The sequence below is a fragment of the Gavia stellata genome, chromosome Z (genome assembly GCF_030936135.1).
Source record: "Gavia stellata isolate bGavSte3 chromosome Z, bGavSte3.hap2, whole genome shotgun sequence".
In the NCBI taxonomy this organism is placed as follows: Eukaryota; Metazoa; Chordata; class Aves; order Gaviiformes; family Gaviidae; genus Gavia; species Gavia stellata.
The window spans coordinates 47,531,028-47,552,836 of NC_082637.1; the positions used below are offsets into that span (position 1 = coordinate 47,531,028).

At 39.3% G+C, this 21,809-nt stretch overlaps 1 protein-coding gene across 3 annotated transcripts in view; it reads right to left on the reverse strand.

The window, feature by feature from the left end:
* CDC14B (cell division cycle 14B) overlaps positions 1-21,809 on the reverse strand; it is a 47,441-nt gene that overhangs the window by 16,194 nt on the left and 9,438 nt on the right. For all 3 annotated transcript variants that reach the window (XM_059833291.1, XM_059833289.1, XM_059833292.1), the window contains exons 4-9: positions 20,449-20,541; positions 9,867-9,943; positions 4,810-4,876; positions 2,545-2,607; positions 1,539-1,626; positions 963-1,193 (exon numbers count right to left, since the gene is read on the reverse strand). In XM_059833291.1, coding sequence (XP_059689274.1) covers positions 963-1,193; positions 1,539-1,626; positions 2,545-2,607; positions 4,810-4,876; positions 9,867-9,943; positions 20,449-20,541 — 619 coding nt within the window. The remainder of the gene's footprint in view (positions 1-962; positions 1,194-1,538; positions 1,627-2,544; positions 2,608-4,809; positions 4,877-9,866; positions 9,944-20,448; positions 20,542-21,809) is intronic.

Sequence of the window (21,809 nt, forward strand, 5' to 3'; positions counted from 1 at the left end):
AGTATGATAAATACCAAACAACATCTAACTTGAATGAAAAAAAAGCACTTGTACCACTGCTACTCAGTATTCAGGCATAATGAATTAAGCGATATGCCCAAATTTATCACCTCAGTGGAGAGTAAGAGTATGCACTTGCTTCTCAACAGCTGAGATGAAGGTTTTACCAATTCCTCCACTCCACAGTATAATCCTGTTAAATATGCAGCAAATGGATGGCATATCCAGGAACAAAAATGCAGTCTTTGCAGGTCCCAGGCAAATGGGTTAAGAAAAGGCCCTTCTCCTTCAATTACAATGTTATCAGGTACGCTAGTGAGGCAAAGTTTGTGGAGAACAAATGCCTGATAGACTACTAAAGATGGTGTGGGAAGGGAAACATAGTTCCTCTAGCACCACAGAAAACTGTACCTTTATACTAGCTGCATTGGGCATGCTCTGAATATCTTTTCCTTGGCAGTCTAACACTGGCAGAACAGATATTCAGAGCATGCCCACCATAGCTAGTATAAAGTGTCCGAGGGATATTTATGTGGTTCTGGAAGAACACTCATGCTTTATGAGGAATCTCCTCAAAAAGCTGCACTGATATTTTCAAAAGTTTATGACTTGATATATTTAACCGTGTATTTTCAGAAAGACCTATAAACCTTGCCAGGACTTCAAATTCCTGCTCAAAAGCATCCTTTGAAGGTGCTAACACTTTGTATCAGAAAGAGCTGTTAATATTGGCAAGCTCACTTTCCCCAACCTCATTTGTGGAAACAGCTGGGAAGATTTTTCAGGAACTTAAGAAAAACAGAAGATGAAGTGCAGAACAGAAGCATAGAAAGAATTTGTATGGAAAAGTTGCAGTTTGGCAGAGATGTCAATAACTAGATATAACAGAATTATACTGCAAAATACTTCAGGAATTGTAACTATAAGGAGCACTTGTAATATAAATTGTTTATACACTATACCTTTGCAATGAACAGCTATAACACCTTCAGCATTTTCACAAATATTTAGAAATGTTTTAACTATTGTATCACTAGGTGTGCTTCCATCAGCAAAGAAGAGGTCAAAATGCTCAAATCCAGCATCTGTAAATCGTTTGGCATCATACAGCTTTTTGTTGAGGCGTATTATAGTGGTGACCTTACGTTTCCTGAAGTATGGGAAATAAGCCTCTGGAGCATGGTGGGGATAGCCTATTTGAAAAAAGAAGGGGGGGAAAAAAAAAAAAGAAGAGAGTAAGGCTTGAACTGCAGAAATAAACCAAGACTCAAAAACAAAAGATGAAAACACTTTCGAAATAGAACTCATGTTCAATGTAAAGAAATAGACTAACTGAAAATGGAATTTTAACATAATCACCTAGGTCAGACACAATTAAACCAAGCATTAAAATCTTACTGCCAGGGTTCTTATAAAAGAAAAAGAGCCAAGGAAAAAACACACTGTTTGCGGAACAATTTTTAAAGCTTGTTCTTACTGATAACAATCAACTAAGAAAGCAGTGGGCTTGTGTCCCCCACCTCCTTTTTTAAGCATACCATTTTCAATTTTACTTCTTGAATGAGGTCCACTGAAGGCAATGAATTTGTTTGGTATTATCCAGTTAAAATCTCCATTTTCTGCTCTCTGTCAAGAGAAAATGCTTGGTTTATCATTATCCCTGTATTTTCAGGCTTTTCCTTATTGTTTCAAAATACATGCTAGATAGAAGTGATGTACAATTTTTGCCGAAGGAAGTTATGTTAGTCGCCTGCTTTCTGTTCCATCGTGAGGATGCCAGATGCTCTCAACCTCACTTTTCTTGTCTGCGTTCTCCTCTTTCTAAATTAAGAGTTTTAGAACAACACAACTGATGCTGTTCAGATGAAGGGCAACTTCCAAATTTTAATAGGTGTCTAAATTATGACCTTAGCCTTATCTCTGCTCACAATTTAAATAATGATTTTTTAGATTCTAAGAACACTTAATTTTCTCTTTACAGATAACTGGCAGCTTTGCATTTCTGAGACTGCATATAGTCAACAGCTGCAGTCCTTCATCATTACATTCATTTCCCATGCCCCAAAGTGCATTTTATAGGCTTGGAGCTTCCCAGCCCTGTTTCCTTCTTTACCTCAAAAGGTGTTATTATACCTTTGCCATGTGTTAACAGATACATACTTTAATTGCTCTCCAGAATTCAGTTAGACTTGGACTTGTATGCCCTCAAGTTTCTGACCAAGACTGCTCAAGAATACACATGACCTCTAAAAAGTGGTCAAATTCCCACTCCCCGATCATATTCCAGGGCTTTAATAATAATGGAAAAAAGTATTTATTTCCATTTTGGTTTCTGCTTCCCCCCGCCATGTTTGAGGCTGACTATGCTTAAATCTGAATTTTAATATTCTCTCTCTGACCACACACCTTTATTTAACAATCAAAGTCTAAAGAGACAAAACAGAAACGGAACCTAATACTACAAAAAAAAGTGCATATATTATAAACAATCATCTTAACATTAGTAACAGCAAACAAATCGGAAGATTGATACTGAACACTTACTTCATAATGCTCATATTCATTTACATCAAACGTATTGAAATCCAGGAAACCATATTGCAAAGCCTAAAATTCAGAATACAGCTTTTAACAAAGACAACATCTTTTCAGTAAGGATGGTTTATCATTTGTTTAGGTTACTGAAAGCCCCTTAATACCTGTTGTACTCTGTCAGAGAAATTTCTTCATTTATTTAAAAAAATACAGATCAACTCAGTCTTGGTTCAAAACAGATTTGTAAATTTTAGAAATTAGACAAGCAAACCCACTCTTTTCTGTTTTTACCGAATCACTACAAAATTCCAGACTACAGAAGCATTCAGTCTTTTTATTACTGCTAAGAGTACAAAATAAAAAAGAGAAAAATAACTGGCAAAAATTATCTATTGAAATTATGAGTACATTCTAAAGTCTGTATTCAAGGATTGCAAATATTTTGTGCATGAATGCTATTCACTCTCATTACAATGCTAATATCTCCATTGATTTTAAATGGTTTGCAGACACACAATCCTAAGCAGACACTAGTGTGGTCCCTGATGTCCCGTAATCATCCACAACCGTAAAATTTAATACTGTATAAAAAAATGTAAACGTTTGGGTAACTGGCAGTTTACCCACTTGTGAATCAGGAAGAACAAACACATATCCCCAGGTATTTAAAATACTACATTCTAATCTCCTCTTCCACTGCATAATCTTCCGTAGTTTTCCTTGCTGTTCACTGGTACTAAGAAGAATAGCAATTCACCACTCTTGGCATACAAGCAGCCAATACCAAAACATCCAAAAAAAGCTGAAAATCACAAATCTGCAAGAAGCTGGCTTAATCAGTAAAAACACTAGTATTTGGCAGAGATTCCCATAATACAAAAGACAGTGGTAGGGTAGAGAACTGCAGAATTCCCCATTTTACTACTCCTACAGACTAAAAAGAATGCATATGAATTCCCCTCTCCTTCAATGACACATTACTTCACCACTGTATTGCTGTAAAACACTAGATGATAATCTGTAGCTAGAAAAAAAAACGAACCTGCCTCCTGACATTTGTTCTATTTGTATTACTAAAGCAAAACTTCAAGTCATTAGCAGATGCTGCAAATGCCTATAAAGTATCACTAACCAATTCAAAACCACTTTCAAAGGCTATATTCAGCCTAAAATCACAGAATCACAGAATCATTAAGGTTGGAAAAGACCTGTAAGATCATCAAGTCCAACCATCAACCCAACACCATGATGCCCACTAAACCGTGTCTCACAGTGCCACGTCCCCATGTTCCTTAAACACCTCCAGTGATGGTGACTCCACCACCTCCCTGGGCAGCCTGTTCCAATGCTTCACCACTCTCTCAGTAAAGAAATTTTTCCTAATATCCAGTCTAAACCTGCCCTGGTGCAACTTGAGGCCATTTTCTCTTGTCCTATCACTTGTCACTTGGGAGAAGAGACCAACACCCACCTCACCACAACCCCCTTTCAGGTAATTGTAGAGAACAATAAGGTCTCCCTCAGCCTCCTCTGCTCCAGGCTAAACAACCCCAGCTCTCTCAGCTGCTCCTCATAAGACTTGTGCTCCAGACCCCTCACCAGCTTTATTGCCCTTCTCTGGACACGCTCCAGCACCTCAACATCCTTCTTGTAGTGAGGAGCCCAAAACTGAACACAGGATTCGAGGTGCAGCCTCACCAGCACCAAGTACGGGGGCACAATCACCTCCCTACTCCTGCTGGCCATACTATTTCTGATACAGGCCAGGATGCCGTTGGCCTTCTTGTCCACCCAGGCACACTGCTGGCTCATACTCAGCTGTCAACCAGCACCCCGAGGTCCTTCTCCGCCAGGCAGATTTCCAGCCACTCGTCCCCAAGCCTGTAATGTCGCATGGGGTTATTGTGACCAAAGTGCAGGACCTGGCACTCAGCCTTATTGAACCTCGTAAAATGTAACACCAGGGGGTATATAATAAACCTATCACACAACTCTTAGGGATGAGGGGTGTGAATGACTGTCCTGAAAGATTACGTAAATAAAATTCAAAATTCCCTCTTTAAAATCTTCACTAGTTGATTATATAAGGTATTGGTTGACTTCTATGCATGCTGTATCTGGAAGTTTTGTTACAATGCATAATACACAATAAGCTAGGCAACAACTGGAAAACCTGCTACTGCTCTAATTGGATCCTAGCTTCCTAAGCCGCCTTCTTCTGATGGGCAATATTTAGCTGACCTTTTGCAATATGAAAAATATTGGTTTACTGACCTTGTTTATTGCATGAAAACAGTCCAGCAATGTCAGATGAAAACTGCAAGTACCAAAGGAAGCATCCCTGTAAGATATGATAACCAAACCGGTAAAATTATCCCATTTTAATCCAAGTGAAAGCAATTGAAGATATTCCTCTAAAACAACTTTAAAAAATTGCTTCAAGATAATTACTATTTCAGTGAAATAATTATGTTAAATGATTACTTAATCTCCTGCACCTTGCATCTTACAATAATAACAAAACATAGAATAAGTTATGTTAACAGATGATCCAAGAGTAAGATTACTCCAGTTATAGTTTTGGTAAAGCTGACATGTTCAATTTCTGACATGAACATTGACACTGGCATGTTTCAGTATTCATGTCAACAAAGAACAGACAACACAAACTCCTTGTGGCAAAAGCTAATGCCTAAATTAGTATCATATTCTAACATACACTCCTAAAACATTTTCTTCTGAAATACACATTCAAAAAAGACAAATTTTAATACACTGCAAATTTTTCCTTCAAACTCCATTTAAAAGAAAAAAAGATGCTTCACACATGCATTTTATGTATACATGAACAGCATCTTCATACTAAAACTGTCAAGATACACATTTGTGTAGATAGTTTAAAAGACTTTCCTTAAAATGCATACAATAGTTTATGCTTAAACATGAGGAGAAACTGGTTTTCATTAAAACCCCTTTTTTCAGCTAGATTTTTTTTTTAATTCTCTTCATCCAAGAATGGCACGTCCTTAGTATGTGACCGTTATTAGATTCCGTAAGCACTGTAGAGTAAGCATTCTACAGGAATACTGAAGTGAAAAAATAAATTTAAAGTGAATCCACATCAAAGAATATTATGTCTTGGCCAGAACACCTTCTTTTGAGACCAAGCAGCCCTCATCAGCAGAGAATCATTAATGTTTCAAAAAAGTAAAAAATATATCATGTTCAAATTTCAACTGAGAGGAGGAAGAACTTCTGAAGAACCTGGCTGTCTGCCTCTACAATTTGTTTGTATCCTTTTCCTCCCTAATGAATCAGTGTGAAAGGTGGGGAAAAAAAGTCAGCAGGAGAAGGACATAACAGAACCCCACCATTCAGGTGAAAGAGAGGACAGGCAGAGGTGACACTAGTGGGTGTCTGTTAGGCCACCTGACCAGGAAGAACAAGTGAATCAGGCCCTCTACAGACAGATAGGAGCAGCCTCACATTTGCAGGCCCTGGTCTTCATGGGGAACTTCACGCCAATATCTGTTGGCGGGACAATACAGCAGGCATAAGCAATCCAGGAGGTTCCTGCAATGAACTGGTGACAACTTCCTCCTTCAAGTGATACGGAAGCCAATGAGGAACAGTGGTCTGCTGGGCCTCACACTCGCCAACAAGGAGGTGCTCACTGGAGATGTGAAAGTCAAAGGCAGCCTCAGATGCAGTGACAATGAGATGGTGGAGTTCAGGATCCTGAGGGCAGGGAGGAGGATGCAAAGCAAGCTGACAACCCTGTACTTCAGGAGAGAAGACTTTGGCCTCTTCAAAGATCTGCTTGGAAGAGTCTCACGGGATAAGGCCCTGGAGGGAAGAGGGGCCCAAGAAAGCTGGTTAATATTCAAGGATCACCCCCTTCAAGCTTAACAGCAGTTCATCCCAATGAATATGAAACAGGTAAAAATGCCAGAAGGCCTGCGTGGATGAACAAGGAACTTCTGGCTAAACTCAAACACAGGAAGGAAGCATATAGAGGGTGGAAGCAAGGACAGGTAACCTGGAAGGAATATAGACATTGCCCAAGCATCCAGGGATGAAGTTGGGAGAGTTAAAGCCCAAATGGAATTGAATCTGGCCAAGGATGTCAAAGAAAACATGAAGGACTTCTATATGCATATACGCGACAAAAGGAAGACTAGGGAAGATGTGGGCCCACTGCTCAATGAGACAGGGGACCTGATTACACAGGTTACACATGGAAAAGGCTGAGGTACTGAATGCCTTCTTTGCCTCAGTCTTTACTAGCAAGACCAGTCTTCAGGAATCCCAGGTCCTAGAAACCAGGGGGAAAGGCTGGAGTAAGGAAGATGTACTCTTGGTGGAAGAGGATCAGGTCAGGGAATACTTCTGCAAATAGGACGTACCTAAGTCCATGGACCCTGTGGGGACATACCCATTAGTGCTGAGGGAGCTGGTTGATATCTTTGCAAGCCCACTCTCAATCTCTGATTGATCATGGCAACTGGGAGAAATGCCTGAAGAATGGAGGAAAGCAAATGTCATGCTCAACTTCAAGAAGGGCAGGAAGGAATCCCCAGGGAACTACAGGTCAGTCAGCATCATCTCAATCCCCAGAGAGGTGACAAAGCAGCTCATCCTGGAAACCATTTCTAGGCATATTAAGGACAAGAAAATAATCAGAAGCTGTCAGCATGGATTCACCAAGGCAACATCATGCTTGACCAATTTGATAAACTTCTACAATTAAATAACTGGCCTGGTAGATGAGGGGAGAGGAGTGAATATTGTCTACCTCAACTTCAGCAAGGCCTTTGACATTGTCTCCATAAGATCCTCATAGACAAGCTAGTGATGTGTGTGCGGGATCATTGAGCAGACAAGTGGATTGAAAACTGGCTGAATGGCTGGGCCCAAAGAGTGGTGGTCAGTGGCACAAAGTCTAATCAGAGGCCAGGAACTAGCGGTGTACTCCAGGGGTCGATACTGCATTTGATCCTGTTCAACATCTGCATTAATGATCTGGATGAAGGGATAGAGAGTTCCCTCAGCAAGTTTGCTGATGACAAAAAACTGGGAGGAGTGGCTGATAGGCCAGCGGGTTGTGCTGCCATCCAGAGGAACCTTGACAGGCTGGAGAAATGGCCTGAGAGAAGCTTCATGAAGTTCAACAAGGAGAAGTGTAAAGTCCTGTACCTGGGGAGGAACAACGCCAGGCACCAGTACAGGCCAGGAGCTGCCCAGCTGGGAAACAGCTTTGCAGAAAAGGACCTGGTAGTCCTGGTGGACACCAAGTTGAAAGTGAGCCAGCAATGTGCCCTGCAACAAAGAAGGCTAATGGTATTCTGCACCACATTAGACAAAATATTGCCAGCAGGTTGAGGTCGGTGATCCTTCCCCTCTCCTCTGCCCCAGTGAAGCCACACCTGGAGTACAGTGCCCAGTTCTGGGCTCCTCAGTGCAACAGAGGTATGGACATACTGGAGAGAGTCCAGCAAAGGGCTGCAATGATGACTAAGGGACTGGAGCATCTCATATAGAAGTAAAGGCTGAGAGAGAGAAGACCGCTCCACCTGGAGAAGAAAAGGATCAGAGGGAACCTTACCAATGTATATAAATACCTGAAGGGAAGATGCAAAGAAGACAGAGCGAGGGTCTTTTCAATGGTGCTCCGTGACAGGACCAGAGACAATGGGCACAAACTGAAACACAGGAGGTTCCCTCTGAAGATCAGGAACCATTTTTTCACTCTGAGTTTGACTGAGCACTGGAACAGGTTGCCCTGAGAGGCTGTGGAATCTCCATCCTTGGAGATATTCAAAAGCCAACTGGATGTGATCCTGGGCAACTGCTTCTAGGTGACCCTGCTTCAGCAGGGATGTTGGACCAGATGACCTCCAGAGGTCCCTTCCAACCTCACTGTTATTCTGTGATTCTATAAGTGAAAAAAGAAATTATTTGCATCCTGCTAACAAAGGGTTTCATATTGATAATGACCCTAAGTAGCAACTACCTGAGAGACTTTTTATTATTCTATGGGAAGGTACTGTTTTTTGCAGAGATGAAGAAGATCTTAAAGGAACAGAGCCCAGACCAACATCTCAGTTGATCATGAACGCAATCTGAATTCCTCTATTTGCACCAGGCTTAGTCGCACTAGTAAGCTCAAGAAAATGGGAAAGTTTGCAGACATTTCAGCAGACTGTATTCTTTATCCCAGAAGCTGGACATGTCTTCAGAACTCAGCTCTCAGAATCTCTGCATTTCTTTCAGTAGTGCTGCTGAAGTGATGGCCTACGAATTTCGGCAGGGTATATGACCTGAGTGAAAAGCTACTATCTCCATCACCCACATACCCCTTTATGATATTTAGAGACAAACCTTACAGTCTTCCTAAGGATGACTTTTTTTTCTTCTGGGAATATAAAAATGGAATTTTAAAGTGAGAAATGGGATGATGGAAGTATGCAAATAAAGAGAGGTGCTACTACACCATTATACTGTGGTGGTGGCAGGGGGGGAAGTAATAGAAATTCAAATCATCAAAAGCCCATCTCGTGGCAAGAGAGCTAGAAAACACAAACAAGCAAGGACTGAATTAATCACCCCATAACAATACATTTGGACAGTAAAGTTGCCTCCTAAAAAGTTTTTTGGCCATTCTTTTCTGCATATTGTGGCAGGCAATGGAACATTAGTTTTGTCCAACTTTTAGAAACTCATTTGGAAGTAATTAAGAAGTTGTTCCTCTGCAGGACGGATCAACTTTATTTGCTACATTAACACATAGAGAGAACTCTGTGGTCTGAAACAGCTAGGATTTCTTTCCCCCAGGGGCAAGCAACCATGAACCAATGGTTTTACACATTTCCTCATTGGTAAAAAGACATACTTTAAAGTTACACTAAATCACATGAGGTTAGCTAACATCCTTTATGCACAAAACAGTATTTGTGGATTGCTGCATACATTCAACAAGTGGGAAAAATGGAGTGCTAAGAGTATTACAAGCCATTTGTGACAAATGACAGATATTTTGATACGTTTAACTACCAGCTACTGGCACAAGACCAGACTGCTAAGTGAGAAGCAATATAGATCAAAAAGCTCAACAAGACTGCACAGAGAGCAGCATGGCTCCGTCACCTTCTGCCAGCACACTTCAGCTCCAGCTGCTAACACCCCTGTTCAGCAGTCTGCACTTAAAGCTGAAGCAGTGAATGTGTCACGTGTTAAAACGTCAGCAATCCCTCCCCACCGAATTAGTATTGATAAATGCTACATTCTTCAAAATACCAAGGTACAGAAAGTTCTAACAACTTGTTATTTACCTGAAAGGAAGATAGGAAACGCTTCCAGCCAATATAAGCCTGTACACATCTTCTGGGGATTCTCTCAGGTATATTATCTATTTTGTGGGAAAAGAGAGAAAATAAAATAAAAATATTATTTTAGGATTGATATTAATAACTTCAAGTCCCTTGTTTACTACAGAAAGCATAATTAATTATCACAGAGCTCAAAAGTGCCGGGAAAAAGAGTGGCATCAAGAACAAATGTATGCAAGTGTGCAACAACAAAACTAACATAAAAAATATAAAATACTGGTCAACCTAGAGGAATATATATTTTTAAACAAAATTTATAGATTTGTGCAGGAGTTGTTCAACTATAGGCTACAGTGAAAAAGTTTCCATCCATCTGGATTCTTCCATGTTTCTACTGCAACTCTGCTGGACCAGTTTGTAGATTTATTTATTTTTTTTTTAATTAAGCTTTTAAGGTGTAAATCAAAACACAAAACCCCACAGAGATATCAGCAAAGCTATAAAACATCTGGTCTACAGTGCAGACAAGATTAAAACTGTAATTCATGCATGTTTTGATTTTCCTACAGCAGTACATCTGCATTATTCCATATCCTGTACTTCCTCTTTTGCACTGGTGATGCAGTATCCAGTAACTAAATTCAGATGCCATAAAGGGAAAAAGAAATTAAAAATCTGTAGCTTGAGAAGCAAAATCCTAAGAACAGAATGAAGTAACATACTTGAAGCACTATGTATCAAACTTTCTACTGTCAAAAACAATCAGAAAATAATTCACAAAGGACCAACTCACGACAAATACCCATATGGTCTTCCATCATGACATGCCTGATGCCTCTTAGATAGCCTCCAACACTAAAGTGTCCTTAAAGAATACTGTAAGCTCCTCTTTTATGCAAATTATGTCTTCTAATACCACCAAACACCATCCCCAGCATGGCCAGGAGATAACAATTGTTAATAGCAAGCTGTCATTAACAGGTCAATATTCAGTAATTTCAAGTTAATAGTTTTTCTTTAAAACTGCCTTAACTAAGCTTTAACACACTACAGAAAGTTATTTTTTTCATTAACGTTCAGTAAAATTATTTACGTCTCTTATATTAACGATCTTTTCCCTTAGAGGTTTTTTGAAAGTAAGAATCCTAATGAGTATTAATTAAACATCCCCCGAAAATCAGTGTGGCATTTTTGCTTTTTGCAGCTTTTGACATTTTTTTCTTTTAAAAGTTGGCATTGCCTTTCCAATTTCTTTGATGCTGCTGCAAAGCCAGTTTGAACAAATGGCTTAACGTACCTTCAACATCCTCTCTCCGCACCGCCCCCCCCCCCCCACCTCCCTCCCTCCCTCCCTCTCTCTCATGAGGTGCGAATGCGAGGTGGAACAGATGTTGCTAAAAAAAAACCAAAAAAAACCCCAAAAAAACCAAAATCCAGCTTGAAACATATCCTAAACAGACAGCTAAATCATACATGGCAACAGATGACCCCTTTCGTTTTTCCTCTGATTTGATTACCGTGTTAAGTATTTTCTGAGCATTCTTCCTGTGCAATTAGCAAAACCAAAGAAAAAAAGACCTGTCTTAAGTAGCTTAGTTAAGTAATGAAAACTGCAGGGTTTTTGTGTGTGTGTGCTTTCACTGGGGAGGGGTAGTGACTTATGCATTTACACTTGCAAGCATACAGCTCGAATAGAAAAAAAGACTTAAAAAGCCTCCAAAATATCATTGAAGAGCTGCTCCTCAGGTGCCAAAATTCACTTTCTATTGTGCAGGCATACTGATTGCCTGAATTGGATATAAAGATTATGTTCCAAGAAATTTGAAGTTGTGTGCTTTGCTACAGTCATACTCTGCATCTTGCAGCACAGTGAACAAATATTGTCAGCAACCATATAAATCTAGCACTGCTTGCTTATTAGAAAAAGAGCCCTGCTCCAGAAAAACTTACAAACCAGAGACATGAAATGGCATTAGCAAACAGAAGGTAATTAAACAGCAGAAATAGAGTTTGTAGCCAGAAATTAGTCACCTGGAAAAAACTTAGCATTCAGTGCTGTAAGGCTGGGTAATATTCAGAGAGTACTACTTGTACGACAGGCAAACAGAAACGCAGCTAATACTAGGTAATCCTGTCAGCGCATGTAGCTCAGAAAGCCCAAGGATTTCTCCCACACCTCAGCTGAGGTTTTACCAACTTCTTAAAAAAACCAAGCTTCAATGCAGAAGGATTTGTTTGCAAGTGCAACAGCTGCAAGAGGCAGGGTTTCTTCCATAATGTTGGGTTGTATTAAAGTAAGTCTAAGTAACGTTACAGTATACTGAAACATGTTAGTTCATAAGCACAAATGCAACTTCTGAAATTACATTACCAGTGAAGTTGCTAGAAACACCATTTTAACATACGTGCATGTGTGTATGGACTTCAACATAGTTACATGAACACTCGCTACACAGAAGGACACTTAAAAAAGCCAACCCGATTTTGAAACAAAAATCCAATGTCTACCACTGTTTAGTACGCACAAAAAGCACACTGCAAGAAGATGGCATTTTTCAATGTGGACAAGCTACTAAGCTGTACGTCCGTACAACTGAAGCAATATACAGTATATTCGCTGAAGAAAGAAGCTCCTCGCGTTGGATTTCTCAGAACTTTCTGAAACACTTCAGCTGTGACACTACTACACACACGAGATAGGATGTGAACAGTTGCAGAGACAGCAGTTGATGAAACAGTCAGATGGTATTCACAGTGGAAAGTGGCTTACAAAAATCATTAGGTTAGTACGAGGCTATCTGGACAGGTACAATGGTGTGGAGTGCTTCACAAGGGAATGATGGCATTCAGTCACTAACAGAACGGGAGAGACTACAAACACATACTTACATCACAAGGAAAGTATCCTGGCAGCAAGACAACACAAGAAGCTGTGACAGTCAAAGTGGAGAAAGGATCAGTTTCTGGCACAGCTTAAGACCATAGGAGACCACCCAGCTGGAAATCCTGGATGCAAGCAAGCCTGGATGGAGGCTGAACATGGATGAGCCTGGGTTCAGATTGTGGGTGAACCAAATTCCAGATATGGAAACAGGTTAGACTGAAGGAATGAGGGAAGGAGCACCAAAGCCCAAGGAAGCAAATGATGTCAAGGCAGCAGAGGCCACATCTGCATTAGGAAGTAGCATGCACCAGCAGAAATGCATCTGTAGACTGAGAGCCAGCACTGAAGATCTGACATCTGCACTATACGCTTCCAGCAGCTTTTAACCTTAACAGCTAGTCCTAGTCTGGTCCTGTGGACTGAACACCCATTACCTGTTGGGATTGCTCCTAAGACTGCTCCGTGAAGTGAACCAAAATACAGCAAGCAGGGTTTAAGGAAAGATTCACTTCAAAAACATACTCCTGACACAAACCGAAACTGTAATATAGTTTTTTATATATATGTATATATATGTAACTGCATAAAATACTGTTTCTGACCAGGGGAAGGCCACTAAAGCCTTAAAGATGAACAATTTCATTGGGATGATGTGGGTGAGCAAAGGTCTAAAGCAAGCCAGTAAATGACAGAAAGTAAAAGTGATCAGAGAGACTTGTAGTAGACAGAAGGGTTGAAAGAGAGAAGGACTCTCTAAGGCAGTAAGCAGAACTGAAGTTTCAGAAAAGAAGACAATGGAAATGTTGAGCTAATGAATAGCAAAACAAAGATGTATTTGTAAATTCATGAGGTATGTACTGAGGGAAGGAGGGGAAATGGGAAAAGACATAACCTCCAGAAATCAAAATATACAACAGCTGACACAAGTTTGTCCGGATGCTGATTGTAAGTTATGTTTCTGCTGTGCTTTTGAAGATGACAGAACTTTCACAAATAAAGTTGTTTTCTTAAGTTAATGCAAAGAAAGCAACCAAGAAGAACTACTATAAAAAAGATGGGAAATACTAAACTAAATTTCAAGCAATGATATTAACTGTTATTTAGCAGAAGCAGGCATTTTCTGGGATAGTTTTTGCCCATTCTTATATATACAAATGGAGAAAAGTCTGTTAGAATTTTACATTGATTTCCCAAGGGGTTCCTTTCCTGCAGCTCAGGCAAATAACAAAAAAAAAAGCAGCTTTCAAAAAAAACTTAGAAAATTCAGCAGACCTGAAATAAATCATCCACAAGTACATTTGCATCGGTTTTAGAATTTTCCTACAACCACGTGCAAGTGCAAATGGGTCTACATACACATCTACATACATACACAAATACACACAGAAAAACTCTTAAAATACTTTACAAATCTTTTACTTAAGTACCTTCCAGGAAAATTGTTACTTTAAGGAACTGACAACTTTCAAACCAAAATAACATACTGTTTTATCACACTGTGTAATCACTTGTGTACTAACAATTTCAAAATCTGTTTTCTTTATGCATACAAAAAAATACCCTGCTGAACTTCAAAAGACAGCCAGAAATTTGTGGTTAGCAGTTGAACCGTTAACATCGCTGTAATCATCCTTTTCATTTAGGACATCTGTTTCTAATTAAGGGACTGCAGGCAGCTCTGTGAATGGTCGAGAATCATCTAAGCATTGAGTACTGGGAAAGGTGTACTCAAGCACTGCTCCTGTCAACGTTGCTGTGTAGTCAAACAGCCGCTATAAATGTTCACTGAATGAAACAGAAGGGCTTGCAGGACTAGGCAACCCAGTCTTTATTTATGAGCATTTAAAATAAACCATAGAATCTGAGTTCTTTTAGCAAGCCATGTTATTGTCTGATTCCTATTAGTGTTTTCAAACCAGCTCTATTTTTTAAACAAAGTTTTCCTAGATTAGCGTTACAATCATGAAAACGGTATTCCCAGTAGGATGAAAAGTATTCCTGGTAGAAAAGTAAAAGAGGCTCTGGTTGAAAAAGGCATCTTAATCTTCAATACATGGGATTGCCAAGTAAAATAGTAATGTTGCACAGAAGATGAAACGTGTTTGATAATAATCATCTATGACATAACTTGTTGCTTTTTCAGGGGAATTAAATAGGATATTTAAATATGCTGTACTGTTAGAAACGGTATCAACTCAATTCTGTAAATAGCACTTTAAATTCATGTCGATGATGTGCTTAGTGTAATCAAGTTTATTCACCTGCTTACCCTTAACTGAAATCTACTTAAGGTTGCTACCTAAATCACACATTTTACCAACCATGCTGACTTAAAAGCAAGAAAATGAGATGATTAATTTTAAACTGCTTACAAGCAAATTTCATGTGATACAACTATGTTCCAGAAATGTCACTCACCCAAAATAGCCTGAACTGCTGTAAACTGCAAATAATCACAACCCACCCATTCTGAACAAATACAAATAACTACTGTGTGTGACCAGACTCAAACACAAGCTCACACATGTGTAATTTTACTGTAACTTAAAAGTATTAAATATTTTATTTCATTAAACCTCCATTGGATATACTAGTCAGTTAATATATTAAATTTTCTCGCAATATTCCTTAGAAGAAAAGGTTAAATACAGCAAAATTAAAATAGAAATATATTAGAATAAAAAGCTTCCTGTATGCATTTGTGGTGTACTGAAGAAATGCATATGTGGCCAACAGTCCCTTCATTAGCAAAAACACAGTCATTAAGTGGATAAAAGTGGCAGAGAGGGAATAACTGCCTGTCTCTGACAACTCTCTTTGTTCATCATAAACAAAAGCAAGAAACCTCCAATTACCTTTTAAACAGCAGAGGGGAGGTATAGAAAACTCTACTAGCTGGGAACTGACCATGCTGGGCACATCACTACTTCACAACAGCTAAGCAAGCTAGTACTATAGTGAGGGACACCCAAAGAGCAACCCTTCTTCTCCTATGGAGACAAGCAGTCTGGTAAGAACATCATGAGGAAGAACCTAGTACAAACAGCAGGAAAAGCTGCCATCATGTAAACTAATCATGGTTTCCCAAATACAATTCAGAGAAGGTAGCTTTTTAGAGGACACGAACACAGAGAAAGCCAAAAAGACTGGAGGCAACTTTTGCTTAAATGAAAGGCCAGTACTTTGTCCATCTCATCTCTGCCACTTGATTGTCAAGCAAAAGCACCTCTCACCAAAACGTAGATGAGGGTAAACACGGTTTACCCACCTGTAATTTGAGCACAGTTACCCATTTACCACCACTCAGCCTGGACCACTGAACAAACAGGTTTGCCTGCTTTCCCAAGGCTTAGCCAGAGATAATTCTGCAAATGCTACGGTAAGAACAGAGCAGTTCAACATCACAGACGGCTGCTAATTGCTTCTGCAACCTCCAGCTTCTACACCCAGCATTAGACCCACAGCTAGGAAGGACACTAACAAATTGAAAAGGCAAAAAAACCAGTACTATGGATCAGAATGGATGAAGGAAACGCTGCTTACCCTGAAGAAAGAAGATGAGAAAATAGACAAAGTACAGAGATGAGTCCTGGAGAAGGTGACCTGAATTACAGCAGTTCATGGGGCGGTACCCTCGGAGGGTCACCCTCCAAGTACATAATTAGTGCCAGGCCTGAGAAAAAAAACACTGTTACTATGCAGCCAAGGGGAGAGGGGGGAGCTTGGGAATTGGGTGGACAGGGCACAGAGGGTACATTTTCTTTCTTAATATAGAAGGAGCAATGATGGAAGAAGCAGACTTTCCTCACCGACAGCCAAGTCCTGGCGAAAATCAAGAGAAGCCACTGTAGAGATCAACTCAGAAGATCACTGCTTTGGTAGAGTGGTAAGGCCTGAACAGTGTAGACATCTTACAAGGAAAAGCAATTTTTCTTTAAAAGGTGAAGAACAAAGGTCTTCCAACCCCCACTTCTTTCCCCTAACCCCCTCCACCCAAATAAAGTGTAAACATTCAACCCCAATACACCAAATTCTGGCTACCCTTTGTGTGTCTGAATGTGCCAAATTTATGCTAATCTACACAGAAGAGTATTATTCCCATTATGCAGTATATCATCTGTAAAAGTGAAACAAAATACAGAATTAAAATAGATGGAAGATGAACAATAAAAGGATTAAGATCTAAATTATTAAGATTTAATCTAAAAAATCATATTTTACTCTAAAACTACATATAGAACAATGTATTTGAAAACTTTGTTCTTCACTTTTAAGGCCATGTTATACTGAAGAGCCCTGTAGCTTGAGTTAGGCTGTGCTGTCACATCAAAGTACACCTGGAAGGAAGCAGCAGATGCAGGAGGGGGGAGAAAGAAGTGTGTAGCCTGAAGAGTTCAGAAATTATGTCCACTGAAGAGGAAAGACAGACAAGTTAGATGAAGGGGAGGGGGGGAACAGTAAAACACACCAACTGTGAAGAAAAGACTGAGAACAGACTTTGCTTGTAAACCAGAACACTAACAACTGCCTTTACACATCACCACAGTTAATGGAGACTTTTGTAATTGCCTTAGCAGTCAGAATGAGCGTATCCCCACATGATATATATATACACACACATATATATTTAAACAAAAGATGTTGAATGATAAACCATGCTAATATATCCCAATTCCTTTCAGCAGAAGTTAAATAATGTTCTGTTTAAGAATACAAATTTAAGGTCAACAAGCCCTTAAAGTGACAGGCTCGGAAGTTTCTAGCATAAAAATATTGAATGTTTATGAGGACATACAAGTTCCAGAGAACTAGTTATATACAGTTCATTATACTTTTATAGTTAAAATGTGTCTGTGTTTAAAAAAAAAGAGAACAAAACCAGAAAGCACACACAGTTACTGTGTCTGTGCTATTCCTGAAAACCTGGCAGCCTGATTGCTAACAAGCAACTTTAAACACCTGCATCTACACAGCACCTTGCACCCAAAACTACACTTAAATTATGAAAGGCCTAACAACACACACAGACAAGCACTATTTTCATTACTAACTCCGTAAAGGCTAGTTTCCCTTTCTACTTCCTTGCTCTTCCCACCTGAGCTCCCCCAACCTGATGCTCTGCCACGCAGTTCCTCAGCCTAAGGTAAACTATTGAAATGGGAACCCACCATGAAGCTAAAAAAACAAATCAAACAAGAAAACACATTCAACCCACTGGAAACAAAATACAGTGGCAACCTACCACTTAACTTTAAGGGATGAGAAATTAAATTATGATACTCAGTTCAGGCAGCAAAGAGCATTACCAACAGGTCACAGTCTGACTAATATTACAGGAAATCTTCTTAAAGTTTTGACCAACAGCTGGCTGGATCCTTCTTCATCAAAAAGCAAAGCATTCTGAACTGAAGAAGTAAATGGATGCTTAAGTCTACATACGGTTTAAATAAAGAAGGCCTCAATATATTTCCTTTGAATCAGGAAATATGCTTATAGACATATATTTATCATGCATTCTGAACAGATCTTATACCATTGTTCACCCCATAGAGAACAATCCAGTTCTCCCTGCAGAAAGCAGAAACGTGGGACGTGTATGTTTGAACACTTCAGCAGTGAGTGCTGTAATTAAGCCTGCCTCTTCATGAAATATCATCAAAGGGCACCGGGGAAAAAAAGTAAGCCTCAGGGGCACAGTCTTTCGTCTGTGATCTTCCTTCACTGGAATCCCTCCCACAACAATCTGGGAAGAAACTGTACCCTACTTTATAGAAAAAGCAGTACCAAAGCCAAAGTCTGTTGCACTGGAAAGAAAATCAGCATTTAGCTAGAGCAACCTCACCATCCAGGACTTGTGATTATGCCAGACAGAGACGCCCCCATTCAAGGAGGGGACTGATACTCGCATAGTGCTTCACTTTGCCATGGATCTTTAAGGGAAACTGCCAAAATACTCAACCTGTACAATGCAATAACCTGAGCACGAGTCTCTGAATTCTGACTAGCCTCTTTATGCCATATGCCAGCTGGCTGCAACCAGTCCTCCCACATGCATTGGCTAGTCAGTCATACTTAAGCTGGATCTCGTGTCATACTTAAGCTGGATCTGTGTCAGCATCCCTTCTGTACTCTGCAACTCCCACCTCTTTCATTGCGGTTCTCTGAAGCAAAAACTGCCTACTCCTCTGTCCAACAGCCTCCATTTTTAATTTCCATGCTTTGGGCTGTCATAATCAATACACATTAATCTTAGAGCTTTATTCCAGTCCGTTCAGGAGTTCCTCTTCAACTGCACGTTGTTATTGCAACATGGCAGGGCTACTGGATGATCAGAAATAGGATTTGTGTTAGGTTTTTTGTATATTTTTACATAGCCAACCACAGTATTTTCTTATTAGATTGGTTTGCCATTAGTTATTTTTCCACACCATGGATTCTGCTCAAAATGTCAGCTGCTGTGCTGTCCAATACCACTACACATACTCAGAACAAAAGTTTAGGGAAAAACAAAACCCACTTGCTTCCAAATAATGGCTGATAACTAAAACAAATCCCCTCTCACTTTCTGGGCCTCCATTATGATCAAGCCACTAGGAAGAAGTAATTTTCCTAAAAGCTGCAGCTGTTTTGTCAACATAATGCCTTAACTGCAAACAATTTTAGTAACTCATGTTGCCAGTTTCCATGTGATTTAAGAATGCAAAGGTCTACAGCAACATTCCCAAGTGCCTGTGTTTCAAATGTCAAGAGTGACACATTTTGAAATCTAGTTCTTAATTTGTAATAAGTACCATAGAAAACAGACAACAGAGAAACCCTGGGGAGCAGGAAATGGACCTCCTACATGATGTAGAGAAGCAGCAAAGAGATTGCCAGCATCCCAGCAAGTACTGTATAGCCTTGCAGCTAATAAATAGGAATGACCTAAGGTTACATGAACTTTGACCCCTCAAATCTCCAACATCAAAAACACAGAGGTTCTCACTTCATTTTATTACCCAGTAAACAAGAGACATGGTTACAATCAAGTTGTGTTACAAGTCAAAGCAGAACATGAATACAGTACATCACATCTGTCATTCTGAAGTATTCAGCATTTTATTCCTTTACTACACTTTTGTTACCAAACACATGCAGTTGTGATGTAAAACCAGTCATCTTCCCCTCTGTGGTCAGGGACCTGGCTCAGAACATTTCCAGCAACCTTGTATATTCCCAGGCTTTATACCAGCTCTAAGCCTACCACATGATCTCTCACTCTTTCTCCTAGGTTAACTGAAGAGATGACCTTACATTAGAAAAGAAGCAAGTGGAGAAGAAAAGGTGTATTTAAACGTGTGTGCAATGGGAAATGATATGCTGTACTTTGTGCAAGATAATATTTCTCTGTTTTAAAAAAGAAAAAAGGAAAAACATCAAGAAGCAGTCATTTTTTCTAAATTAAAATATTCACAAAGATTTTTTTTCAGTGGTGCTCTTATTTCTTAGGAGCACAGACTGCAGTAGAGAGAAAAAAACCAAAACCATACAACTCCACTCACATACCTGGTAGACTTTAAAAACTGTCTTAGTATGTGTTACCCTACTATAAAATACATTACTAGGAAGATTATTCAAGAGAAAAGAACTGTTTTAAAAACTGAGTATGAAAAAATGAACACATTTAGCAAGCTGATGTAATGTAAAAATTTAAATACTTACTGCGTAGGAGCCTATGAGGAATGCAGCGTTTGCTTGTTTTTTCTGATCAAAGCCAGTATAATGAATTATTTTCTTCCTTATCAATGAAAATGACTGTATCAAGAAATGAACAAGATTATGATTTTGCATTTTAAACTCTTCATGCCTTCTTTTATAAAACTAGAGGAATGCAATGGTCTGTTCACCTACTTTCAGCCACCTGTATTCAGAGGACCAAGTATACTGTAGACTAGCCCCTCAAAAGCTTTGGAAAACTCTATTGCATCCCTCACAGATTGTTCCAGTATTTTTCCCAGTATCCAGCTTAAGTCATTTTTGATACAAACTACAGTAATCTTCTTCTCCTTAAATGCATTTAGTATTTCTGACTTCAAGCTCTACGTAACAGATAGTCATTTGTAAGAAGTATATACAAAATGGCATTCTCAAAAACATCACAGGCATATTAAAGTCACAATAGTTTTGAAAACAGAATTTAGACTCTTTTTATTCTTAAAGAAAACCTGACTCCAAATAAACCAACCTGTATTTGTTCCTAAGGATCAGAACCACTGGAAAATACATGCTTAGATTAAAATATTTTGAAAGTATTTCTAAACTTTACCATAAATAACTTTTTAAAATTTCATCTCAGCTTGGCATATAGTTTCTCCAATTATCTTAGAGAGGGGGTGGAATGGCATTGCCAATAGAAAGTACACTTACATCTATGGTGGCAGCAAAAACTATCCCTTAACTGGCCCCTGAAACGAATTTTGAAACTGTATACTTTGATCAACTGCTAAGCTATCACATAATGTCACTATTTAAATAGCAATGTTACTTGCTCCAATACTATCCAACGCACTCAAGACAAAAAAACCCCACATCACAAGCAGCAGTATGTTCTCAGCAATCCTAACACACCTCTCTAATATCAAACCAAAGATATTCAAAGGGATCATAACATAGACTTGTGTTGCTTCAGAGCATCCTGTAAACAAAAATCAGAGAATCTTGTCTCCGGAAAACCTGTTCACACTGCTACAGGGACAAAGCGAGTCTGAATCATGCAAACTAGTACCAATGACAGACATCAAGGAATTAAAAAAAAAAACCACCATCCTCAACTCTGTTAAACTATAATGTTCTGCATACTTCCCAATTTTCACAGTTCAGTGGCAGTTTCAAGATCTAAGCAATTTTGAAGAGGCAAACTGTGATTCACATTACTGCTAATAAGCTTTTTTATCTGCCTAACAGGTTCTACACTCAAACATCTGTTAGAGGTCAACTAACTTGAAGTCATTCATGTTAATTAACGCAGGAACTCTCTGTTTTAAAGACACTCTGCTCTATCAAGGGTCCAATCCTGAAAATTA